At 43.8% G+C, this 27,807-nt stretch overlaps 1 protein-coding gene across 1 annotated transcript in view; it reads left to right on the top strand.

Moving 5' to 3' along the window:
- The window catches only part of MYO5C (myosin VC), a 113,589-nt gene that overhangs the window by 26,161 nt on the left and 59,621 nt on the right, over positions 1-27,807 (top strand). The window contains exons 8-14 of the mRNA XM_061157176.1: positions 639-746; positions 10,722-10,828; positions 14,249-14,514; positions 18,409-18,490; positions 20,660-20,800; positions 23,461-23,586; positions 27,040-27,123. Of these exons, the coding sequence (XP_061013159.1) occupies positions 639-746; positions 10,722-10,828; positions 14,249-14,514; positions 18,409-18,490; positions 20,660-20,800; positions 23,461-23,586; positions 27,040-27,123 (914 nt within the window). The remainder of the gene's footprint in view (positions 1-638; positions 747-10,721; positions 10,829-14,248; positions 14,515-18,408; positions 18,491-20,659; positions 20,801-23,460; positions 23,587-27,039; positions 27,124-27,807) is intronic.

The raw sequence follows: 27,807 nt of genomic DNA, 5'->3' as shown, positions 1-27,807 counted from the left end.
AGCCCAACTCCTATGGTACCTCAGCTTTCCTGTCTTGGTCACCCGGGCTGAGTTGGTAGATAGAATTGTCTAGTGTATTGGAGTTGAATGCATACTCTCTAATCCTGAAGAATTTGCTTGCACTTGTAGAATCTAAGTTTCTTCAGATGTTATATAATGATAGTATCCATGCCTTATCTGCCAAACAGAATGCAAATAGTGAACATGGAAGGGCTTTCTGAAGTGTCACTTACTATTCAAATTTAGGTGCACATCTGGTTATCTTGACCATGGTGATGTTTTTATAACAGTGTTCATATATCAAAACTCATCAAGTTTTCTACAGTTCATCATACATTCAATGAACCTCAGTAAAGCTATATGAAATTGTTAGGTATGGGAACAAAAACCATGTGCTCTGGAGTCAAGCCTGCATTTTACTTCTCGCTCTGCCACAGTCACTATTTGACTGTGAGTGGGCCATTTCACTTTTCTGAGCCTCAATGTCTGAGTCAGCAGCGTAGAATTCTAAGGAGTCAGTGGAAAAACATTATGAAGTGCTTAATATAGCACATTAAGTGTGAACTGCTCTTCTTGCTTCTGATAAACATGTATGTTCACCTTCTTGTGTCATAAACATCACTATCTTTATATTTCAGGGAGTGCAGAAGAATTTAATTATACACGAATGGGAGGCAGTACGGTCCTTGAGGGTGTGAATGACAGAGCCGACATGATAGAGACTCAGAAGACCTTCACACTGCTGGGTGAGCGAAAATGTCCTATCCCAGGAGTGGCCATCTTCTCTAAGAACGTGGGGATGGCCCAGCGTGCATGTGTTCTGAAGACATCTAATCAATTCCAAGTTTAGGATGTTGCTGTTGTGTTAGTTGTTCAGTCGTGCCCAACTCTTTGTGACCCCCATGGACTGTAACCCACCAGGCTCCTCTGTCCATGGGATTCTCCAGGCAACTGGAGTGGGTTGCCATTCCCTTCTCCAGGGGATCTTCCCAACACAGGGATCAAACTCAGGTCGCCTGCTTTGCAGGTTGATTCTTTTACTGTCTGAGACACCAGGGAAGCCCAATTTTAGGATGAGTCAATCAAAAAACATATTTAGAGGCCAAAGGATCTAGATTGTGCATTTCCCTTGACAGATCTAGAAATCAACTCCTTTGCACTCAGGCTCACTGGCTTGCTGTGAGAAGCATGAGCCATAAACCCTGTGGATGCTCATAAGCTCTTCCAGGCTGACTACAAAGAAGATAGATGAAAGGAAAGGTCTGAATCAGTTTAGAGGTGCAGTGTTGAGCCTACTTGGCCTTGACAGGTATCCTGATGATCATGGTAAAATAAGGGACACCTATATGGAGTTCACTATGCACCAGGCACCATTCTAAACACTTTGTTACCTGTATTAATTCATTTAAACCTTATAACCACCTTATGAGGTAGATGCTTGGTTTTTTCTTTCTTTCTTTTTTTTTTTTTTGCGTTTACAATAGGAAAACTGAGGCATGGAAGATAGTAAGTGATTTACCCAAGTTGGGGTGACTAGTAAAGAGCAGAACTGGAATTTATACTCAAGGTCTTTAACATATCATTTGTATACAGAAAACCTGATCTTTAATTGCTAATATGCTGACCCAGGTGAAGTAGGTACTCTTCAGTTTTTTCCCACCTTTCCTTTCCCACATGGACCTCAATTTTGAAAAGACGACAAGTGATATTTATAAAAATAGCCATTCACTTTCCCATTTTGTATTAGTCTAGATATATATACAAAACTGCCAGTCAAAGCTTCTGATCAATGTGAGACTATAGACCATTTTTGCATCTTACAGAAAATATTCATCTTTTATTAGCCCTAGCTGTTTTCATTGTTGTGGCTTAGTTGATGATATTTGAATGCAAAAGGCAAAGAACTTGAGGTTAAATATATCAGAGTAATAGGCAAGATGAGCACAGTTGTGTAATCGAGAATGAACACAAGATGGTTTCCTAAGCACAATTTCCATCCAATTCGGCTTTTTCAAAACTGCTTTAGGAGTCCCCTGGTGGTCCATTGGTTAAGACTTTGCCTGCCAATGCAGAGAATATGGGTTCAATCCCTGGTTGGGGAATTAAGATCCCACTTTCCTCACAGCCAAAAAAAAATAAAATAAAATAGAAGCAATATTGCAACAAATTCAATAAATGCTTGCTCCTTACCCTTTGGGTCCTTACCCAAATTCAATAAAATGGTCCACATGAAGAAAAAAAAAATCTTAAGTGATCACTTTAAGAAGGGCCATTTAGACAGTGTCTAATAGTGTGATAAGCAGTTTTGGTACTTATTAACATTTTCTTAAAATAATAATCATGATTTCAGTCTCCGTGTAACGTGCTTCATTGAGAGGCAGCTCGAGGAGGGGACAGGCAGCCTAGCTCTGGCAGGGCTCCCAGGGGACCTGTCCTTCCTTCCCACCTCTGTAATGTGTCACCTCACAGTGAAATGATGCAGGCAAAAAGAAGAGGCTTTGCAATCAACTAAGCAAGAATTAAAAGCCAAGTTGGCAGGACTCTGGAGGTTACCCTCTCTAAGACTCAGTTTCTTGATCTGTAGAATGGCTGTATTCCTTAGCTACAGGACACTCCTGACAACTGGTAGGGAAATGTATGCGGCACCAGGCTGAGCACACAGCCATTTGGTAAATGTTCCTGCCTGCTTTCTGTCTCTATGTACTATACCCTGTCGTCCAAGTCCTAACCATCCTTTGAGCAAAACCATCCTCCTCCAGGAAGCCCTCCCTAATTATTGGAGGTAACAGCAGCAATTTTTTTCCACTTTATCACATACATTAGATCATTGTACAGATGTCCACGCCAGCAAAGCCAGGACTAATGTGGGACAAGAGAGGCAACTGGGGCGCAGAGTTTAAGGAGTGCTTGCTTGCAGGATGGCATAAGTGCAGAGCTGGCCCTGGGCACCTTGCTTGTGTTACCATGGCCCCAGCCCTGCACACCAGGCCTAGATGTTTTAGGCAAAGCCCCCAAATTTTGTGGGGAATAAGTATAGCAGTCCGCTGCCTCCAGTGGCTGATAAAGGAGGTGGCCGCCCACTGTGCTGTGTGAAGGGGGCTGGGAAGAAAGGCAGAGCTGTTCTGCTTCACTCCTCTCTGGGATTTGTCTTAGAGAGTGACTGGGCATGGCTGGCAGGGTGACCATAGAATCTGTACCTGCTTACTTCCCACCAAGTCTTGTTATTTAAAAACACTAGCCTGGTGACCTCCTCTCCTCTGATGGCTTGCGCTTGGCCATTAGACCTCCCAGTTTAGCCCTTAATTATCTATTGTCATGAATTTGCTCAGGTTTTTTCCCATGCATCATAGAATAGGTCTGTGGCCTCACACGTGCGTGAGTGCTAAGTCACTTCAGTCATGTCCGTCTCTTTGCGACCCTATGGACTGTAGGTAGACCTCCAGGCTCTTCTGTTCTTGGGATTCTCCAGGCGAGAATACTGGAGTGGGTTGCTATTTCCTCCTCCAAGGTATCCTCCCCACCCAGAGATCGAACCCACGTCTCTTGTGTATCCTACGTTGGCAGGCAGGTTCTTTACCACCAGCACCACCTGGCACAGGTCAGTTATTAGCTCTGGGAATCAGTTTCCCCATCTGTACACTGGGGCAGCAATGAAAATACTCAGTCATTTCAGTTATTTATTGCTGTACTCCAAATCTTGGTAGCTTAAAATGACTATTTTTATAACATATGACATAATTTATCTGTTCCTCTATTACAAACATTCAGGTTATTACTGGATTATTGTCATTAAGATGAAATTTTAATGAACAATTAATTCCATTTAACAAATAATCATTAAAACTGAAAACAATCCAGCACTATTTTAAATGATCTTAACTATGAGTGCTTCTCTTTGAGAAAGTGACTTATGCCAGTGGCTCTCAATACTGGAATATCAGGTCACCTGAGACTTTTCTTTTAAATTCTAACATCTAGATATCACCCCAGACCTATTAAATCTGAATGAGAATATCTGCAAATAATGATATATCTGAAAGAGAAAAAATTATCATGCAGAAACTTCTCATTCTAATCTATGGACTATGTGAAAACTTTAAGATAGACATTTCCAATAAAAAATGTCTAACTCTGGGCTTCTTTCCATCAGGAATTTGTGAACTAACATTCAATTTCTACCCTAGTCAATGGTTCTAACAAAACTTCTCATTTTAAAAAGATCAGGGACTTCCCTGGCGATCCAGTGGTTAAGACTTCGCCTTCCAGTGCAAGGAATTTCAATCCCTAGTCAGGGAGCTGATATCCACCTGCCTCGTGGCCAAAATAATAAAACATAAAACAGAAGCAGTATTGTAACAAATTCAATAAAGACTTTAAAATGGTCCACATTTTAAAAAATCTTCAAAAAAAAAAACTCCTTAAAAAAGTCAGATTTTTTTTTGCTACAAAATTTTATTTTCCAAAGTTCACTTAAACTGAACAAAAGAAAATCTTTATAGAGAAATACACAGTTCTTAATGTTTCTCCACATGCATGCATTGGAGATGGCTATGAGTCCTCTAAGAATAAGAACTTTATCAATAAGCCAGACACAAGATAATAAATATTGTATGATTCCTCTTATATAAGGTACCAATAATAGCCAAATTCATAGAGACAGAAAATAGAAGAGAGGTTACCAAGAGCTAAGGAGAGGGAGGAATAGGGAATCATTCAATAATGACTACAGAATTTCTGTTTGGAATGATTTTCTTTAAAAGTCCTAGAAATGGATGGTTGCACAATATTGTGAATGCAGTTTAATTGCATTGAATTAGACACTTTTAAATGGTAAAAAATATAAATAAGTAATCTGATAATTTATCATTGTCTCTTGTGACTCTGGGCTGACTGGGCTCAGCTGGGCACTTCTCACGTGGGGACTCTTGTCTGGTGGTGGCAGGGGTTCGATCAGCTGAAGACTTCTGTCATATGGGCTGGGGTGACTGGAACTACTGGGGGCTGGGCAGGCTTTCTCTCTCTCCATGTGGCCTTCCTCACGCATGCTGGTCTCAGGGTCGATGGACTGCACATGAGGCTATCTTCTCCCATGAGCCAATTCCAATAGGCTCAGGTAGACTCTGTGGGTCTTTTTATGAACCAGCCTCAGAAGCAGTGCAGCATCACTACTGCTATGTGCTTATAATCAAAAGCAAGGCAGAGGATCAGCTCAGAGTCATGACCCTCAGGGAAGGAACCACAGAGGGTATGAACAATTGGAGGGTGATGCATTGTGGGGGGTCATCTTTGGAGCGTAGCCACCACAGTTGCTGTTAGGGATGTTGTGGGGATTAAGAGAGAATGTCTTAATTGATTTGTGAACTGTGGTATGCTCTGTCAGTGTGAGAGATCAGTATGCATTTAATGAAAGCATGATCTCAATGCATGAATCACTAAAAAAGTGTCTTTGGCCAGAGGTTGGCAGATTGCAGCCTTTTTTGTAAATAAACTTTTATTGGAACTCAGAGACACTCTTTTAAGTATGATCTATGGCTGTTTTCATGCTATGATGCTAGAATTGAGTTCTTGTGACAGACTCTACAGCCTGCAAAGCCTAGTAAGAAAACATATGTTGACCCTTGTCCCAGGCGATAGAGTGAGCATAGTTGATGGATTCCTTAGACTTTTATTTAAATTTGTGAAAGGACTTGTGGGTGGAGTCATGAGCCTAGCTTCAACCCCAGTGTATCTAAAACATGGACATCTCCTGAGGGCCCCTGACCAGACAAAGAAGTTTGAGCAGTCTTTGGAGACCTGTTTCCTGCTGTAGAGTGGATTCACATATGGAACTCGCTGTAACTTTGAGATTGCCATCATCCTGTGACCCCCACAGCCAATAATCTCATGCTGTGTGTCAAATTTCATGGTCTGTGAACCTTCCTTGTCCAACACAGTAACCACTAGCCACAGATGATTATCTATGTTAGTTAAAATGAGATAACTTTTAAAATTCAGTTCCTCAGTTGCACTAGGCATGTTTCAAGTGCTCATAACCATATGTAGAAAATAGCTGCCATGTAGTTCAGCACAGATAAAGAACATCTCATCCCCAAGGAAAGTTCTGTCCAACAGCACATCTCCAACAATGTGAATACCTCATGTACACCACTTATCCCATGGGTCGTGTCCTCTTGTTTGTGCCTCAGTGTTTTCTGTCTTAGATGTTGATTCCCTCATGGGTAAACTGCCCAATGTGAATTGTACATAGGCTTATAACACATTTGGGCAGACACCTTTCTTAAAATGTCATTGCTAAATAAGTACTTGCTGTTTATTTGTCCATTGCCATGATTTGTTATGGAGACAGTTTGGAGAGACGGGCAAGATTAGCAGTGAGGTCATCCAGCTCAGTACCCAGATCCACTTCACAGCACACCCAGTAAACAGACCTCTGGAGTCTGTTCACACTTCTTTGCCTGGTGTGGGTTTGTCAGGAGAGCATCACATTTAGACACCCTGGGGTGAACTAGGGCAGCTTTGTGACTCCATGGGTCTTTTCACACACTGCAGTGGTTGCTGGCACTAAACTGCTTAGCCATGACACACACAGTGTGATTGTGACCTTGGCAAGTTCGATAGACTTTCTGTGCTTTAGTTTCCCCCTCTGTAAAATGGGAACAGTTCAGTTTAGTTCAGTCACTCAGTCATATCCGACTCTTTGTGACCCCATGAACTGCAGCAGGCCAGGGTTCCCTGTCCATCACCAACTCCTGGAGCCTACTCAAACTCATGTCCATCATGCTGGTGATGCCATCTAACCATCTCATTCTCTGTCGTCCCCTCTTCCTCCCGCCTTCAATCTTTCCCAGCATCAGGGTCTTTTCCAATGAGTTGGTTTTTCAATTCAGGTGGCCAAAGTATTGGAGCTTCAGCTTCAATATCGGTCCTTCCAATGAACATTCAGGACCGATTTCCTTTAGGATGGACTGGTTGGATCTCCTTGCAGTCCAAGGGATTTTCAAGAGTCTTTTCCAACACCACAGTTCAAAAGCATCAGTTCTTCAGTGCTCAGCTTTCTTTATAGTCCAACTCTCACATCCATACATGACCACTGGAAAAACCATGACTTTGACTAGATAGACCTTTGTTGGCAAAATAATGTCTCTGCTTTTTAATATGCTGTCTAGGTTTGTCATAACTTTTCTTCCAAGGAGCAAGTGTCTTTTAATTTCATGGCTGCAGTCACCATTTGCAGTGATTTTGGAACCTAAAAAATACTAGTACTTTATATAGTTGTAAGGATTAGTTGAGGTGACATGTGGAAAGTACTCAGGATAGTGCCTGATGCAGAGTTTCATGCTGTTTCTCTTCTGGCTCTGCTTCTGAGGTACTAAAATGGTTCTGGTACCCAATTCCAGTGTGTTGCTGGGGCGGGGGTCTCCCACCCCACGCTATTCCCTGGACACCAACTGGGTATCCTGTAGTTCAACTCAGTGCTGACATTGTCTACCTGGAGAAAGCATCAGCTCTCACAGGTTAAGGGCTCAGTCCTGCCTGACTGGACCCGGCCCCTGCCCATGTCAGGTGACAGACCCTGTCCAGGTTGTTACTGGTGCTCCTGACTAACAGGCTGTAAACCAGAGGTTCCCTTAACCACCTCCTGGAATTTGACCAATTTGCTAAAGCAGCTCACATAACTCAGGGAAACATATTTTACATGTTTACATAATAAACACCAGTTTATTATGAAAGGATATAAAGCTTAAGAAAAGCCCATTGGAACAGATATATAGGAGCAAGTATATGGGAAGGAGCAAAAACTTCTGTGCTGAGAGTAGCACTCTCCCCAGTCCCATGGGTTCACTCCGGGGCTCTCCAAACCTTGTCCTTTTGGGGGTTATGGAGACTTCAGTACATGCACACTGATTAAATCATTGGCTATTGGCAGTCAGTTCAACTTGCGGTGCCTCTCTGCTCCCCAAAGGTTAAGGGGTGAGCCTGAAAGTTCCCACTCTCCATCTCAGGATAGTTTCTCCTGGCAACCAGCCCCCATCCACACATGACTCAGGGGGCATTCCAAAATTGCCTCATTACCGAAAGACATCTTAGTCTCTCTCGCCACTTAGGAAGTTCCCAGGTTTTTAGAAGTTCTGTGCCAGAAACTGTATGAATGCCAATTTATATATTTCTTAATACAAATAACAATATCACAGGGACCTTAGCAGACCACAAGTTACCCCCTGAGGAAGCAGAATGGGGTGCATTTTGATCAAGAGCTTACTTCCTTTGTTCTTCTGCTGACTCTCATTTAATTCATCCTTTGATCTTTGCCTGACCATTAAGATCTCTGTCAGAAAGAAAACTCTGGAAACAGATCTTTCCTGGACCTCAGGTTCAAGGAACTTGACCACTATGTTTCTTGTTGAAACCCACCTCAAGCCATCAGTGCTTTTGCAAGGATTTTATCTCACTGAAGAAAATTACTTAACTGAGGTCTTAAGTTCTTTCTTTGAGTCACTACTTTGGAGTTGTTATTTCAGTTTTGTCAGTTCTGGAAGGCATGGGCTTAGTCATGGATTATGCAGAGAGTGGGAGTGTCAGAGCAGATTTTCAAAGTTTGCATTTTTAGTTGCTTTTCCTAGTCACTTACCTGTCATTTATCATGGTGATGCCCTGGAGGTTATTTCTTTTAGAATTGGCTGTCATTCAAATGGAAATGTTAGCTTGAAATGGAGTGACTGCAAATGCCTGGACTTGGGTTGAACTGGAGGCATCTATGTAATTTTGCTTTGAAATCATATCTGACTTTTAAAAAAATTATTTATTTTTAATTGAAGGATAACGGCTTTACAATATTGATTCGGTTTCTGCCATACATCATCAACATGAATCACCCATAGGTGTACATATGTCCCCTCCCTCCCACCTCCCACCCTTCCCCATACCTCTAGGTTTTACAGAGCCCCAGTTTGAGTTCCCTGAGTCATATAGCAAATGAAATCATATGTGACTTTGATTTTGTGTGATCTTTGAGGGAGAGAAGACTCTCCAGGTTTAGAAATTCTTTTGGAACATGACCTGGCTACTATTGAGATATTCCAGGTATCTTCAAGTCAGAAGCAGCGGTGACCACAATGACTCTTTCTGGGCATTTAGGGCCTGCTGCTTTTTTGCTGAGTGAAGTGAGGGTCTCCTGTTGGCTGAAAAAAAAAAAAATGCACAACCTGAAAACTGAAAATTATGTTTTACTCAGTAGACAAAACTGAAGGCTTGAGCCCGGGATGCAGCCTCTCAGACAGCTCTGAGGGACTGCTCTGAAGAGGTAAGGGAGGAGCCAGGATATATAGGAGTCTTGCAACAAAGACCAGGTAGTCAGAACATCAAAATATTACTGTTAGTTAAAGAAAACCAGGTATCTCAAATTAAGGAATTTAGCTCTTTTCTATTATATATATGGGAAGATGCAAAAGTCTGGGCTCAGTGAAATCATTCCTTTGATATTCACCTTAGCTACCTAGGACCAGTATTCTGCTTTTCTCCATCCTGAGTCCCCTCAGGGTGCACTCCTGGGAGCAGTGTTAGTGGCTGAGAGCTTGATGGCCACAGCATCCATTGTTTGCTGACTTGGCAGGCAACTCTTTTCTTTCACAAGTGATATTCTACCTATATTGGTCAGGGTCCCATGCTGGGAACATGGGACACATTCAAATAAGATAAAAGGAGGAAAGTTTATTTACCAAGGGAGCAACTACAAATTGCAAATTGTGTGGGGCTGAGAGGGCTGCAAGGAGCAGCAGGGCCCTGGAAACAGCAGCTCTTTCTGTTTGGGCACAGGGGTGTTACTTGAGCCTGAAGGGAGGGTCCGGGAAAGTCAGCACCAGACCTGGAATAGATACCGCCTGCACAGCCAGCCTGAGGCAACTGCAAGGAAAGAGATGGGGAGATGTACCCGTATCTTCTCCTCCTGTTCTCTGATCTCCTGACAGGGTACGCATTGGCCAGACCCAACCAGAGGGCATGAAAACCCATCACCTTGGTCCAAACAGGCCAGCCGCCTGGGGCAGATAGCAGGGTGCAGAGGTGGAGGGGCAAATGGAGTCCTTCCAGCACCCACCATAAAAAGCATTTGGGGAACTTATAAACAAAAAAGAAAAAGAATACCAATAAAAAAAACACAGCAGGGACTTCCCTGGCAGTCCAGTGGTTAAGAATTGGCCTTCCAAAGCAGAAGGTGCGAGTTTGGTTGGGAGCTAAGATCCCACATATCTTGCAGCCAAAAAAAAAAAAAAAAACTCAAAACATAAAATAGAAGCAACATTGTAATAAATTCAATACAGACTTCTTTAAAAATGGTCCACATTAAAAAAAAAAACTTTAAAATTTTAATTTTTTTTTTAAAAAAAAGGAAGCACAGCATACAGAATGAATGAGAGCCAATTCTCCCAGGAACCTGACATGAAATGGCTACTCAGATATTAATTTCTGAGTTGAACTTCCTAGCAGCCACCACAGAGGGGAAGCCTGGTGGGTGGAACAGTTAACATTGTGTGTCTGCACACGTCAAACTAGAAAGACAAACGAGTGAGCCAGATTCTCCCTGGGGTCCACTCCCTGTACCCTGTCCCGTCTCTTGGCACTGATGGTATTAGAGGGTCCTGAAAGAATTCAGGTGCTTGTCTTACTAGTGATTATGCAAGAGAAGAAATGGAGTATTCCTAATTTGGGAAAAATTTTGTTTTCAGGTTTCAAGGAAGATTTTCAGATGGACGTTTTTAAGGTCCTGGCAGCCATCCTACATCTGGGCAATGTACAGATCGCAGCAGTGGGCAACGACAGATCAGTGATCAACGTAAGATATATGTTTGTTTCCCCCATCCTGTGTTGGGAGTATCATCAGCAGAAGCTCTCAGGGTTACCCTGCTTTTGCATTTTAGCACCAGGCACACTGGACCTACTAGGGGGATCAGTTTAACAGGATCAAGGAAGACTGGGGTTTCCATGGGTTGCCTTCAAAGAGTAAAACTTCTTTCTTCCCCTTGCAACAGCAGAGAAAGGGGAAACACATCCTCTGTGTGTTTTCCTTTTATTCAACAAATTTTTATTGAATGCCTGCTCTGTGCCAGACACTGTTGTAGGCTCTGGAGAAACATCAGTGAACAAAACAAAATCAGAAGGCCTTCATGAAGCTTTTGATCAGGGGGAGAAAATGGAGGGGAGGAGACACAGTAAAAGTTATAGGGTCTGGCAGCTGGCAGGAACCATTAAAAATGAAAATAGGGGGCTTCCCTGGTGGCTCAGGGGTAAAGAATCTGCTTGCCAGTGCAGGAGACACGGGTTCGATCCCTGGTCAGGGAGGGTCCCACATGCTGCAGAACAGCTAAGCCCATGGACCACAACTGTTGAGTCTGTGCTCTAGAGTCCAGGAACCACAACTGCTGAGCCCGAGTACCACAGCTACTGAAGCCCACACACCTAGAGCCTGTGTTCCTCACCAAGAGAAGCCACCTCATTGAGAAGCCTGCACACCGCAACTCAAGAGCAGCCCCTACTCACCACAGCTAGAGAAAAGTCTACACAGCAACAAAGACCGAGCACAGCTCAAAATAAAAATAAATATTATTTTTTAAAAAGAAGGAAAATAGGGACTTCTGTGGTAGTCCAGTGGTTAAGTCTCCACACTTCTAATGCAGGGGGTGTGTGTTCAATCTCTGGTCAGGAAGCTAAGATCCCACATGCCATAGGACATGGCCAAAAAATAAAAAAAGGAAAATATAGCAGAATAGGTGGGGACAGGCTGTGCCTTTTGTATTGGGCATTCAGCAAAAACCTTTCTAATTCAGTAAGGAAGTGAAATTGTGTCTATATCTGGAGGAGGAATATTCCAAGTAGAGGGAACAGCAGGTACAAAGGCCCTCGAGCAGGAAGTGTTATTGGAAAAATAGCCAAAAGGTTGGTAAATGCAAAGACAAGTGAGAGAAAGGAGAAGTGGTGGGTGAGGTCAGAAAATGTGTATGGGGGAGGGACACAGATCATGAAGGACTTAAGGGCACTAGACATGTCTTACCTCCTGACACATGCCTGAATGAAACACCAATGGTGCTGGCTTCCTCTCTGGAAATAGGCTTCCATGTAAGTTTTATGACTGATTTCTTCATTTCATGGACACAAGATAAGTTTATGTATATGTCTGCTAGGCAACAGATGTTATGCTTTGGTGTGAGGTATGTGGTTATCCTCAACAATATCCATGTAACGAGGACAGTCACATGTTTAAAATGTTTCTGTGAAATGCAAAATCTCCTTGCTGTTAAAGCTTTGTGTTAACAATGTGTGTCTTAGTCAATTCCAGTTGTCATAACAAAATACCACAGGCCAGGTGGCTTAACAACAGAAATCTATTTTCTCACAGTCCTAGAGTCTGGAAGTTCATTCAAGATCATCAAGGTGCCAACACAGTTGAGTTCTTAAGATGCTGGCTTCCAGACAGCTGCCCTCTTGCTGTGTCCTCACAGGGCAGAGAAAGAGCAAGCTCTATTCTCTTTCCTCTTCTTATAAGGACACTAATCCCATCAAGGGACCCCATCCACATCTAAACCTCATTACTTGCCTAAGGCCCCACTTCTGAATACCATCACATTGGGGGTTAAGACTTCAACACATGAATTTTTCATATAACTGAGACACTCAGTCTGTAACAATGCCTCCAGAACAACCGATGAGAACAATTGTTAGTTTTGTACACCTGTTCATTTCTCAGCTCTGATACCTGCGGTTTAAGGGGAGAGAGCGCTGAGCAGATGTGGAGGATATGTTTTTTGGCTCAGTGCATCAGTCCTGTTGCCCTGTGACCAGGAAGTAATTCTTCAGATTATCACTCTAAGTGCTTTGCCCCATCCCCACCAGTATCCAGTCCTCGCAGAGTCAGTTCACAAAGGACTGGGAAGTTTGGGGGAGGTGATGGCAGGCCTGGAAGGTGCGCAATGTAGTTCTCCCACTGGGTCCTGGCTCATTTACCTCAGAAATGGGCTTCTGCACTTTTTCTTCTGAAACTCCCATAGACTGAAGATATGACTTCCAAATGCCCTGGCTTTGAACTCTGTTCTGTGAAGTTTGTTGTGAAGGTAGCATTTTGGAGAAGGAGTTAAAATTGATAGACTAAAATTCCTTTGTCTATCAATCTTAGGAGACAAATCCCACACAAAAAAATGTCAGATCTTTGTAGAAAATAATTTTCATTCATTTGCATCAAGAACGTGAAATATTGGGCAAATTCAATCTGAATGAAGCCATCTTATGTTTTAAAACTTGCTGCCCCTTTGCATTTCCCCCTATAGCTGGGTGTTTTTGTCTCAGAAGGTTTGGTTCCTGCTTAGAAGGAAGGAAACCAATAGCTCAGCCAAACCTCACAGCACTGACACGCTTTATGTTATTGTGATATTGATCAGAAGGGATGTGGGTGGGCAGCAGGGAGGCGGCAGGACTTTTTAGGTTGTTAGAGCCACCATAACCTGATGCTTTTTAAACGCAATCATGTGATTTTTCCCCGATTGACTGAGATGCTGTCTACAGATTAGCCCGTCTGGGAAGTTTTCCCTGCCCAAGCGGAATGGCGGTGTGCAGTCGCATGGGATTGCGTCTCCTTGCCTAGTGACAGGGACTCTTAGTTCTTGCTGCCTAAAGCAGGAGCAGACCTTTCCTCGTCTGCTGGCCAGTGGGGCAGCCCTCATGCCCAGGCTTGGGAGAGTAACAGGATTCACTTTGTACATCCACCACCACAGCCCTCATGTTGGCTGGAAAACCACTTCAGTTCAGGGAGCCCACCACGTTCTCCCTGACAGCACCACTGAGGCCCCTCCTGGGCCAGACCCCACCCTGGGCAGACCCCAGCTACACAAAGAGTGACAGGGCAAGTGTAGGCTCTGACAGGTGGCCTGGGTGTGATACAAAAGGGCAGAGAGAGGCCTCGAGGCTGTGTCCACAAGCACGGGAGAGGGGGGAGGATCGCTTCTGTGACCTAAGCATCACTACTGACATTCTTTGGCCAGAAGGAAAATCTGGGTAGGACACAGCCTGGGATCTCCTGGCATCACCACAGCAGTGCCCAGCCGAGGACCAGGTGCAGGCTCCGTGCCCCCAGGGGCCCTTCTGCTTCACTCCCAGCCCTGGCTCTGTGTTACGAGGCCTGATCGCGCCTAGGTCGAGGGGCACAGCTGGGTGGGCCAGTGCCAGTTTTGATGGCCTGACAGGGCTGTGTCTTTCGTTTCTGAAGGAGGATGATGGTCACCTGGAGGTGTTCTGTGAGCTCCTGGGCCTGGAGAGTGGCAGAGTGGCTCAGTGGCTGTGTAATCGCAAGATCGTCACAACCTCCGAGACAGTGGTGAAGCCCATGACCAGGCCCCAGGCTGTCAATGCCAGGGATGCACTGGCCAAAAAGATCTACGCTCACCTGTTTGACTTCATTGTGGAGAGAATTAACCAAGCCTTGCACTTTTCAGGCAAGCAGCACACTTTTATTGGTGTTTTGGACATTTATGGGTAAGATTCTCTCCATGAGCTTGTCTTTCCTCATTTAAATGTCAAATGCCTGTTATCTTTAGGTCGTTTTAGTCTGGTGGTTTTGTGTTTCACATGGTCAGGAAGATGGTGTTCTCTGGTTTTGCATCTATGTATGTTAAGTACAGTCTCCTGGGCTACAATGTCTTTTATGTAGGGTGCGTTAAAAAAATTCTACATCAGTAATGGCCAACATGAAGAGCGCATGCCAACTACCATGCTGAGTGATTTCCATGCACTTTTTTAATTCCTTAAACAACCTTATAATTATCCCCATTTTACAGATAAAACAACCAAGGCTTAGGAAGACTCATTCACAGTTGCTCTGCTGGTGGGAGAGCAGTTCCGTAGGAGGATCACACCCACCTCTGTTTTCCTGCAGAGGCCCCATGAGGTGTGGAACCCTGACATACCTCTCCCACTTCACAGGGTGATAATGACAGCCCCAGAGACCCTGCACCTTGCCCACGAGCACAGGGCCAGAGGTAGGCTCAGACCCGAGCCTTTTACCAACCAGGCCCCTCATGCCGACATCCTTGTCCATTCTTGGATCATAGGGGTCATGTGTTTGCCCCATTCTCCATGAATTCTAATACATTTGGTGGATCCAGTTACCACACTGGAGGGTTTTTTCTAGCTTCTTTTCTTTGCCCAGTCCTGCTTTTCTGGGTCAGATTCATCCTAAAGACACGAAGAATAGAATAGCCAGAGAGAGTGAGGGAGGGAGGCCTGGCCAGCATGGAGGCTGGCTCTGAGAGGAGTTAGCACTTGGGCTTTTGTTTGTTAGAGTCTGGCCTCAAGCGCTTAATCCCTTCCCCTCCCAGGGCCAACCCTGGTTTCTCAAGAGGGAGAGGGGCAGATTGTCCCAGGGAAGGCATCACAGAGTATTTCACCTGGATTGGGGAGTAGCCCCCCACACCCTGGAGAAAGCAACTCACGCTCCCCACTGCCCATATGGAGGGGCGAGCTGGCTCTGCTGGTCAGCTGCTACCTGCTGCGGGGTGAGGCAGGCAGAATTTCTACCCAAATATAGCAAAATAGCTTTTCCCGTAGTTATTTCATATGAGACTCAGGGATGTTACCTGTTTAACATGGTGGTGGTTTAGTGGTTTAGTCACTAAATTGTGTCCAACTCTTGCGATCCCACGGACTGTAGCCCACCAGGCTCCTCCATCCATGGGATTTTCCAGGCAAGAATACCGGAGTGGGTTGCCATCTGGGTTCTAAGTTAATACATGTGACTCCCAATTAATAGTATCTGTCAACAGTTATAAAACTCTTACATTGCTGGCTTAGTCTAGTAAATTATTTACCTTAAAAATAAGGATTTGAGCAGCAGCCAGTAAGCATCTAAGTAGACTTTTAAATGGAAATAGTCCTGCTTAATAATAGTCTCTCTCATTGTGATGGAAATAAGTGATTGTTATATTTTTCTCCGTTCTTTTCTGTGTGTGTGTGTGTGTGTTTTTTTTTTTAATAAATAGCCCTTTATTTTTAAGAATATATTATCTCATTCAAGAACACACATTCATGTGCCAGGAACTGTGTCAGGTGTGATGGGTGAACAGCACAGACATCTGGCCCCTGCCTTGTTGGGACTTAAATTTTAGTGGAGGAAGAGGCCATCAGAGATCAGGATGGTTCCTGGGAAAGGAATAAGTGGATGGATGTGTCACCAGTTGACCAGGCACCAGGAAGAGAGGGGGCAGCTGAGAGTAAGGAGCTGAGAATAAGGAGTCAGGAGAACAGCAGGCAGGCATCAGGCATCCACAAAGCTGATAGACAATGGTAATAAGGAATTTGAATTTTTGGCTAAGTGGGCAAACTTCAGGCAGGAGGAACTGTAAATTTTTTTGAGAACTTGTTAGAGTATATTTTAAGTATTAAAATTAAATCCCTCTTTAAAAATTTAAAAAGTAACATGCTCACTTGTCACCCATGAATTCATTTCACCCCTCTGAAAAAAGAATCTCTCCTCTTTAAGTAAGAGTGTTACTGTCTGGAGGGAATCCTTTCACGCCTTTCTCCAGTTTGCTCAGGGCTGGATTAGCCCTCATCCCTGCATACCTGCAGCTGCTTCGAGAGCTGAGCTCAGGGTGAGCTGGGAATAAGGCGGCCTGAAAGGGGAAGTTACCCTGCATGAAGACAGTTAAAGCCCAAGCTGTGAGCCTTGAGATTTCAGCTCGGGACGTTGTGGAGGCTTGTGGTTCCCTAGCCAGCCAGATGCTTATGTTCTCTGGACTCGGAGCTGGAAGGGCTTGGGGCCAGGAGTCAGACCCCAGGGAGTAAGCACTGCACCACGCCCATTGTGTGGCCTGGAGGGCGTCACTGAACCTCAGTTTTTGTGTCTGTAAGATGGGGCCTCTCTCGTAGGATTATTACCAAGGTCAAATGGAAGAAATTGTGAATGCATCTTTACAAACCATAGGGATTGTTCTGATGTGAACAGGAAAAGTAATGTCATTGATGTTTGACATCCGGCCCCTGCCCTGGCAAGTCCTGCCTTTGGCCCTGGCTGTGGGCTGCAGGGCACAATGAGGCCCTTCTGCCTCCCCTCCAGGCCCAGCTGTGGCCTGTCTGCAGTGTCCAGGCCACCTGAACCCCTGGATCACCCAGGATGCTAGTGGAATGGGGCTGTCAGGACTCTGGGTTCTCCTCTTGCTCCATGGACAATCTGGGACCTTAACCTCCCCAGAAATTCTACACTGAGCCCAACGGGCTCAGTCAAGTGAGACTCCCTGGGGACCTGTGGTTGGCGCTGGCAGGAACCTCTCAGGATTAGAGCAATTAAGAACTAAGGCTTGAGAGTCCCCACGAGCTGGGGTCAGATTTCGCGTGTCTGGCACCGCTCTGTGATGGTCACCATCTCCTCTGACCGTTGCGTGTAACAGTGGGGTCAGGGCAGCCCTTCACCTAGGGTGGTGTTAGGGTTAAGCATGGTGATAGGCATCAGCACCAGCACCTAAAGCGCTCGGATTCCTCCTGGCAGGAACGCTCCTCTGCCCAGGTGGTGGATCGGGTGCCCCAGTTCTGTTCAGGCTACATCATGTTTTACAGAGTGGGGTAATTCACATGAAAGTCCAGGTTTCTGGATTCTTTTGAGAGTCAGGTGACCAGACATCCTGATCTGATTAATCTGTGGCCACACCTGGCTCGAGCTGAGCAGTAGCCATCCTGTAGGGCAGACCTGGTTCTCACGGGTCCCACACGGTTCCAGCCGCTCTTCATGCTGTCACCTCCCGGCCTTCTCAGCTCCTGGGTCTGCAACTCCAGAGGCAGCCTTTGAAAGTCTGAAGACAGAGGTGGGGCCATGTCTTCCTTGGGCCTGAAGGGGTCTGCTGGGCTGTGACCTTGCTTTTTCCTCTTATGACTATGAAAGCTCCCCTTGGGGAGGCAAAACTGTGCTGCCTCTGCCTTCAGCAAGGAGTGGGGGCACAGGAGATGATGTTGCTTTTTTCACTGGGAGCAGAAGTGTTACAAGTCAGGTGGACTCATAGTTAAGTCTGACACTGACTATGTGACCCCAGACAAATTTTTGAACTTCTCAGTCTTATTTCCTCATCTAGAACTGAGGATAATAAGGCTGATCTCAGTGTTGTTGTGCAGATTATGTGATATGCCATAATGTGCACATGCCTATTCTAGTGCCTGCCTCAAGTAAGTGTTTTGTCCATACCAGATTCCTTCCTGGGGCAGCCTGGAAAAATGTGACTTGTAAGCTGACTGCTAGGATGGTTAAAACAAGAATTGAGGAATGTTTAGAACTCACAGAAAACATAAAAAAGTTACACTGTTAAAGCTGTGAAAAATACTAACCTGTAAACAAATGTGTATGTCCTTCAAGTTATGTCTTAACTAGTTTAAACTGTATTTCAGTTTTGAAACCTTTGAGGTGAACAGCTTTGAACAGTTTTGCATCAATTATGCTAATGAAAAGCTGCAACAGCAGTTTAACCTGGTAGGTGACTTTTTTGCCTTCTTGAAACTAGCTCTCAGGTGTGTGTGTGTGTGTGTGTGTGTGTGTGTGTGTGTGTATACAGGAAGAGAGGCTGACTCTCTTAGCCTCTTCAAATCTTACCAGCGTTGAGTCCCATGCTGGGTCACTGCACCATCTTGTGGCTGTTTCTTGAAACTGCACCTTCCCATCCTATTTCATTTTTGTGGAGGCACCAGCCAACGTTTGTTTCAGTTCATCACTTGCCATTCTTGGATACAGACCCCTTCCAGCCCGACCAAGTCACTTAGTTTCCTGCAGGCTCCAGTCCTTGTGAGCCTCGGTATCTGCACCTACTCTCTGCCACAACCCACCTGCCCCTGTCCTTTCCCATCCCTTCCTCTTCACCTGGAGAACTCCTGCTTGTCTTTTGAAATTCAGCTTCTCCCACACAACTCATGAGGAAAAGATAGTGTGACATCATACAGAGCATGAGATTTTGCTCAAACTGAAGTGGATTTGAGTTTCAGATCTACCACCTCCTTCCCCTGGGGCGTTGGGTTTTCTGAGCCTCCGTTTTCTCATTTTGAAAATGGATCAGCTGTATTTTCCTAATATTCTTGTGAGGAGAACTCTTAATATTGAATCATATTCAGTAAATACTTCTTTGCTTTCTTATTCCTTGCTCCAGAGTTAATCCATGTATAAGCATTAAGTTTCACCCCACATTTGTATTCTGTTTTCATTCTCATGGATTCCCTGGAAGTTTAGCATTTAAAACTGAAACTAAGATTTATTCCAAGTGGATATGCAGCATAACTCACCTGAAGTCAAACAGTACATGTGGATCCTGCCCCCCTCCTGACTCCAGGGCCACCTTGCTTCCCAACACACACATTCACCGCAACCTTAGAATGATACATATGTGAGACACTCTGAAAGTAGCACATCAGAGGCTGAAATTCTGTTCTTTTCTTTTTTTATTCTGCCTTCCTCCTCTTCCACTTCATCCTCCTTATTTTTCCCCCTTTGACATTGTTAGAGTCATCTCTCAATGTGCAGATCCTCCTGGGAGGGGTAATGACTTAAAATATAAGTATAAGCCCTAGCGAGTCCTCTCCTGGCTCCTGTCCCATAAATCTGGCCTCTGCTGAACCCCTGCATCTGAGTAGCCTCTGGGAGCTAAGCTGTGACAAAGTGAGCCTGCCACCTTCCTCTCTTGGCCTCTGTGCTGTCTGTGCTCCCTTCTGTGGTTAAAGCACCACCCCTGACCCGGTGTCCTGAGCCTTGCGTTCACCCAGCCTCTTTGCTCTTACTTCCCTCCCTTGCACAGTGCCCGGCCTCTGCGGAACCCTGGGCTGAGTCCTGACTGGGCCCTCCCCTCCAGTTCTGGCCTCTTCAAAGCCATTCCCACCCCCAAACCGAGTTACCTTTCCAGAACCTAAGTCTTGTCATGAGCTCCATGGGTCTTCACTGCCCCCAGGAAAAGGCCACAGAACTGAGATTCCCTGGGGGTTCACCAAGAGTCTGGTCTGGCATGATTTCCCCTCTGCCGTCCTTGGCAGCCCCATCCAGCCATTACCATTGTGCGCGCTCTCTCTCTGTCTCGCTCTCTCTCTCTTGCTTGTGTGGGCACTGTTCGGCTCCCAGCCACCTGTTGGGCTTCATGCCCAATCCCTCTCTGGGATTCTCCCATGGGAGCCTTTCTCCTCACAGCCCCTCCCCTTCTGCCACCTGCAGCCAGGATGAGCCTGAGCCAGCCCGTTGGGCAGCCTTCCCTGTGCCCCTGTGGCTGAAACAAGTAATGCACAAAGCTCTTCAAGTTGTTAGTCTCTTGGGTGGGCTGGCTCTTAACCCAGTCAAAGAGACAGGGTCCATGTTTGACAGCAGCAGTGGCTGAGCAGGAAGAGGCTCCAGGACCACCTTGAGTGCCAAAGGTGGCAGGCTGGCCCAGAGTTTACACCCCAGGATGTGGGGACCCACTCAGCCTGGGCAGGAAGAGGACAACTAGACCCACGTTAGGACCTCAGCAGCTTTGATTGTGGGTAAGGGGGGTGACATGTACCTCGGAGGCTTCCATAAACATTACAAATCAAGTCATGTGCCTACATTTTCCAAAAGTTTATGTCCTGTTCTTCAGAAGCACATCCTAATACTCTCTTTTACTTTCTATATTAATGTCTGGATTTCCAGCATGTCTTTAAACTTGAACAAGAAGAATATATGAAGGAAGACATTCCTTGGACTCTGATAGATTTTTATGACAACCAACCAGTCATTGACCTGATTGAAGCAAAAATGGGCATTTTGGAGTTACTGGATGAAGAATGCTTGGTAACTTTTAAAAATAATTTTCTTTAACTTCAGAGCAATAATAGATGAGCCTATTTTAAAATCTGCATGTAAATTCCTGATTGATCAATTACCAGTTGATTGGCTGTTAATTCTGGGACAGCAGTTCATAGCAGGAACCCCAGGAGGCTGGGTAAACCTCCCACCCTCAGCATGTATAGGCCACCCATGGGTAACATGCATGACCTCTTAGGTCATGTCTAGCAGGGAAGAGCCCTTTGAAGCTGTCTCTGGGTGTGTATATAGAGTAGACATGGAAACAGCAAGTGACCACACTCCAGTTGTTAATGACTAACAGGAATTGAGTTTTCTCTTACTTCCTGATTCCATGAGTCACCCACTGGGAGGTGCAGCTGAAAAAATCAACATCATACAATTGAGAAAAGAGTCTCTAGGAATTTTCCTATTGTTATTACCTTCTGGAAGGAACAACTTTTTAGTGAGTCAGCCTAGCAGTGGCCTTCATGGGGCCATAGGAAAAAATAATCCCTAGGACAGTATTTGGTCTCTTTTGGTTTGAAATTGTTATTTTAATGTTTAAACACACACATCTTTTTTTTTTTTCCAAAGATTTATTACCCCCTTCCATGATTATAATGTTGACGACATACTGGTACTTTCTCCCTATAATTCTGAATTCCATGGTTCTTCTCACAAACCATCCTTTCTGATGCCACCTATGTTTTAGTCCCTGCAATGATGTAAGATTAAAAGGCAGGCACCAAGGCCAAGCATTCTGGAATGATCTACTGGGGGCAGGGTGCAGAGGCCAATGTGGGCTCTGGGAATATTTGTACCAAATCTACAGAGCTTCCCTGGTGGCTCAGATCGTAAAGAATCTGCCTGCAACACAGGAGACCTGTGTTGCATCCCTGGGTTGGGAAGACCCCCTGGAGGAGCAAATGGCTGCCCACTCCAGTATTCTTGCCTGGAGAATCCCATGGACAGAGGGGCCTGGCGGGCGACAGTCCATAACATCGCAAAGAGTCGGATTCAATTGAGTGACTGACACTGCAGAGATGGTCCCTCAGTGACCAGTGTCACAGAGAAGCTTGCAGGTGTCATTTGGACACTATAGAGTATTAGATTCACAGAGTTCAGGCTGAATATAGCTGGTGATAGCTTCAAAATCACCAGTATCAAGAACAAGTTCTGCAACTAGCTTAGTGTAAGTAGTTAAGACCTTAGTTCAAGGAGGGAGTTATTAGCTAGGTAGTAAAACAAAAGAAAAACTCTTCCTGAGGTAGGAGATGGGGAGGACTACATTTGCATGCCAACCTTTCTCCATTCAACCAAGAATAAAAATTGTTTTCACCTAATGGAATTTGTTTGCCTTGGAAACGAACAGAGATCATTCTGTTGTTTTTGAGATTGCATCCAGCTACTGCATTTCGGACTCTTTTGTTGACTATGATGGCTACTCCATTTCTTCTAAGGGATTCCTGCCCACAGTAGTAGATATAATGGTCATCTGATTGCCGGGAGAAATATAAATAACCTCAGATATGCAGATGACACCACCCTTATGGCAGAGAGTGAAGAGGAACTGAAAAGCCTCTTGATGAAAGTGAAAGAGGAGAGCGAAAAAGTTGGCTTAAAGCCTAACATTCAGAAAACTAAGATCATGGCATCTGGTCCCATCACCTCATGGGAAACAGATGGGGAGACAGTAGAAACAGTGTCAGACTTTATTTTTTTGGGCTCCAAAATCACTGCGGATGGTGACTGCAGCCGTGAAATTAAAAGACGCTTACTCCTTGGAAGGAGAGTTATGACCAACCTAGAAAGCATATTAAAAAACAGAGACATTACTTTGCCAACAAAGGTCCGTCTGGTCAAGGCTTTGGTTTTTCCAGTGGTCATGTATGGATGTGAGAGTTGGACTGTGAAGAAAGCTTGAGTGCCAAAAAATTGATGCTTTTGAACTGTGGTGTTGGAGAAGACTCTTGAGAGTTCCTTGAGCTGCAAGGAGATCCAACCAGTCCATCCTAAAGGAGATCAGTCCTGGGTGTTCATTGGAAGGACTGATGCTGAAGCTGAAACTCCAGTATTTGGCCACCTGGTGCGAAGAATTAACTCATTGGAAAAGACCCTGATGCTGGGAGGGATTAGGGGCAGGAGGAGAAGGGGATGACAGAGGGTGATGGCTGGATGGCACCACCGACTCGATGGGCATGAGTTTGAGTAAACTCTGGGAGTTGGTGATGGACAAGGAGACCTGGCGTGCTGCGATTCATGGGGTCACAAAGAGTTGGACACGACTGAGTGACTGAACTGAACTGAATGGAATTTGTGCTACTTTTTGCTGAATCTTTGGACTGTTTTGGGACAAAATATTAAAATACTGTCAGTTCTTCAGAAATAAAATCCTTTATCTTTATATCATTATATCACTGTTTCCTTTTCATTGATAACATCTTGTTCTTCTAAAAGAGCATTGATAAAATGCCTATTGAAATATCACTCTAAAGAATAAGAGCAAAGAGACTCATGCCTCTGTTGCTGTTGAAAAAGGAGCCTCCCACGTCGAGCAGTCAAGTGCAGCTCTTCTTGGTTTCTTAGAATTAGCACTTTTCCTCCCCTTGGTTAATCTTTTGTCTCTAGTTGTCTTACTTGCTATTTGGTTTGCTTTTCTCTTCCAGTTACCACATGGGACTGATGAAAACTGGCTTCAAAAGCTGTATAATAATTTTGTCAACAAAAACTCTTTGTTTGAAAAACCCAGAATGTCAAACACCTCCTTTATCATCCAGCACTTTGCAGATAAGGTACAGTGAGCGTCTGGAGCAGAGCTGTCTGCCCGCGGCTGTCTAGCTGTCCCCGAGGAGCAGGCAGGCCAGGGGCTTTTCTGGTCAGAACTGTCACACTGAGTGTACAGCTGTGATGAAGAATACTTGTGTGTACGCAAGAGTGTGTGTGTGTGTGTGTGTGACAGTTCTCAGTTTGGCTTTATCACATAATATATGAGTTTCAATTATATTTTTTTAAAGATAAACGTATTTCCAGTGGACCTCATTTCTGATTTGGGGCTTATTATAAGTTTGTTAACTGTTTATTAGTTTATTTTCTCTATGAAATTGTTATAATTAAGACTGGATAGGGACCTCCCTGGTGGTCCAGTGGCTAAAACTCCATGCTCCCAATGCAAGGGCCTGGGTTCAGCCCCTGGTCAGGAAACTAGATCTCACATGCCACAAATAAGAGTTTGTGTGCCACAACTAAGACCCCGCACAGCCAAAATAAATTAACTTTTTAAAAAAGACAGAGTAGTTGTTTCCTACATTGAAAGCTATGTCTTTTTTTTTACCTTTTGCTTTTTTATTGTCATAATTTATTTATTACTTTGGTAGCAGAGATTGACTCAAGATGATGGGTTTTCTAGGTGGTCTTTGTTTTGTTTGTATGTCTCCAATTTCTTATGGAAAAATGTTAATTTCAAAAATTATTTTAAAAAGTCGAATTACAGAAAGCTTAGAAAATAGAAGGACAAGAAGACAATTCACCATAACCACCTGCCCTAAACATGCTTTCTCATCTTACTTTCCTTCCTTAAGAAAACTCCTGCTCTCTGCTTTATTGCCCAGTTGGGTGTTACTCCTGTCGCCTGGCCAGCACCTTGGGATCATGGGGACAGCCTGGGCTTGTGTGTCCTAGCCGCTAATGCTGTGGATCAGTCTGCTGGTCATGCCTGGGTACCCACAGGGGCAGCGGAGGGGACAGCCAGCTGCTCAGCTCTAATAACCTGTGTGGGTGAGAGGAGCACTGTTAAAGATGATCGCCTTTTAGTGCTTGCTTGCAAGTTTTTCACGTAGGCTTCTGAAGAGATGCACATGAAATGAGTGTTGATGTATCAAGTTATATTTTCTAGTTGTCCTTTATATTTTCACAGTTGTGATCCCAAGTAAAAAAAAAAAAAAAAAGGTATCAGACTTCGTGTAAAGCACATATATGGGATTTACTTCAAGAGACCCTGTCTATAATACATGGTTTCTGTACATTTAATTCTTGTCATTTGGTACTTCTAAGAGGATCCTCTTAAGAGAGCTAACAAGGCAGCATTTTGTGTGGACTGTGGATTGGAAGGAAGAAACCACACATGCCATAGCGTTAGCTTACATTCTCAATTTAACTAGCCAGGAAAATAAAATTGTCTTCAGAGCAAGGCAGCTGTGCTTAGATACAGTAAGTCAGCACACTTTGCCGTGGTCCTCAGAGCCGCGGCAGAGACACTCAGTTGCCTGTGACACTGTCCCTGCAGACAGTCTCCTGGAAAAGCTCTCTATTTATTACACCTTTGCTTGTTTATCTAGTGGGTCACACACCAGCCTGGAAGAACTTACACAACAGTTCTCGTGCTTATTCACAAGGGTGTGTTTACAGACAGCCAGCGTTCCTGGTTCCTAACCCAAACTGTGCACCAGTAAGGATACTTTCCTACCTGACAAGTGGCTTCCTTGTCAGGGATCCCTGAACACCCTCTCTGCATCCACATTCCAGCATCCCAAGAGCCTGTTTGTTCACAATTTAAAAAAAATTTTTTTTATTTATGAAGAATATCACATTTTAAAATAAACAATCCAGAGATTTGACTATTGTAAATAGTGCCGCAATGAACCACACGGGTGCAAATATCTTTTTGGATTAGTGTTTTGGTTTTCTTGAGATATATATATATGTGTGTGTGTGTGTGTGTGTGTGTGTGTGTGTATATATATATATATAGATAGATATACACTCCCAGGAGTGGAATTGCTGGATCAAATGGTAATTCTATTTTTAATTTTTTGAGTAAACTCCATACTGTTTTCCATAGTGGCTGCACCGATCTGCATTCCCACTGACAGTACACGAGTGTTCTCTTTTCCCCACATCCTTACCAACACTTGTTATTTGTTGTCTTTTCGATGATAGCTATTCTGACAGGTGTGAGGTTTATCTCACTGTGGCTTTGATTTGCATTTCCCCAGTGATTAGTAGCACTGAGTATATTTTCATGTGCCTGGTGACCATCTGTTTGTCTTCTTTGGAAAAATATCTATTCAGATTCTCTGCTCATTTTTTAAATAGGATTCTTTTTTTGTAGTTAAGTTGTATAAGTTCTTATATTTTGGATGTTAATCCCTTATCAGATATATCATTTGCAAATAACTTCTCCATTCAGTAGGTAGCCTTTTTGTTTTGCTGATAGTTTCCTTTGCTGTGTAAAAACTCCTTAGTTTGGTGTAGCCTGATTTATTTTTGCTTTTGTTTCCCTGGTGTGAGGAAACATATCCCCCAAAGTATTACTAAGACCAATGTCAAAGAGCATGCTACCTGTGTTCTGTTTTACAAGTTTAATGTTTTCAGGTCTTACATTTAAATTTTAATCCATTTTGAATTTATTTTTGTGCATGATGTGGGAGTAGTCCTGTTTGATTCTTTTACATGTAGCTGTCCAGTTTCCCCAACACGACTTATTGAAGAGGCTGTCTTTTCCCCACCATATGCTCTTGCCTCCTTTGTCATAGATTAATTGCCCATACAAGTGTGGGTTCATTTCTGGGCTCTCTACTCTGTTATATTGATTTATGTGTCTGTCTTTATGCCAGTGCAATACTGTTTTGATGACTGTAGCTTTGTCACTAACTAGAGATTTGAATATTTAAGGAGCCACTCTGGCTCCTGAATCATAAAGGGCTTCATGGAGGGTTTTTCTAAACCAAACTCTAACCCACTCTAAATCTGACTTTAAGGGTTTTGTGCTTTGGAAAACTGTGTGGTCAGCTGGTCAGTTTTTCTTTGCTTTCTACCACATTAATGCTGATTCACGAAGACATTTCTGTTTGAACTCAAAGGATACCACTGAGCTTTTCTCCTCCTCCTGGTGACTTCAAAGGCAAAGAGAACCCTAAGTGAGGTCTTCTTTTATTAATTGCACATATAACAGGGAACAGTCACCTGTGGCCAATGGGAACTAACAGGTGAGTGTAGGTGAGTGTAGAGTGGCCAGTGAGAAGTCCAGGCAGTAGGAGATTATGGTGCTTTCCATCAGATGACACAGCCCCAGCTTTCTAAGCTTTCTATAATATAATAAGGTTGCTGAGACAAACAGAAACTGAATCTCTTTTTAAAACATTGCTTTTATAGCCCCTTCGTTAATCTTTCTTTAAAAAAAAGAAACTTGTGGTACTTAGATGCTATCAGCTTTTGCCTCTTTGGAAATAACTCCTTTGTTTGCATAGGTAGAGTATAAATGTGAAGGTTTCCTTGAGAAGAACAGAGATACCGTCTATGACATGCTGGTTGAAATCCTGAGAGCAAGCAAGGTTTGTAAAGTCCTAAAGGGTAGTTAATGTTATTCATTGTGTACTTGACATGGACCTAGGTGTGTATCAAGAGAAAGAAACATGTGCGTGTTATCTGTCTTATAACAACAAATTGTAGCTTCTACATGCAAAAAGTCGTCCTCATCAGTATAGTGATGAGTATTTCATTTTGTTTTATTTTTATTTTTAGAGAGCTTTTTAAAATATAATTTAAAACTATTTTGTGCCCGTACAATATATTAATTTTACAAATCTAAAATTTTATCTACTCTTAAAGTATTTGCAAAAACCATATATCCTTCTTCAGCTTTATTGCATACTATCTATAAGAAAATACTAATTTTTAAATTATAAAAATACTTTCAATACAGAAGAGACAATCTAATTTTAAAGACAATACTGTATAAGAATGTCTACCCAGAAAACAAAAAGCTTTCACAAGATACCAAGCTGGCCAGATGCTTCAGAAGATCTGGTACTAGTCCAAGATACCTAATCCCAACTGTATCATCCTTCTTCATTAGAAATCTAGATGCCACTCAAGGTGGTTTCATATACAAACAAAAAATGACCATTTTAGAATTGGCACAAAAATACGTTTCTAGCTTCTGAAAGGATTCAAATTATCACTACATGCAAAATCAAAAATGTGCCGATGATAGAGAGGAAGGACAGCGAAGATGG

This window comes from Dama dama, chromosome 12 (assembly GCF_033118175.1).
Source record: "Dama dama isolate Ldn47 chromosome 12, ASM3311817v1, whole genome shotgun sequence".
NCBI lineage: Eukaryota > Metazoa > Chordata > Mammalia > Artiodactyla > Cervidae > Dama > Dama dama.
The sequence above is the reverse complement of the archived record's forward strand: the minus strand, read 5'-3'. Positions and strand labels throughout refer to the sequence as shown.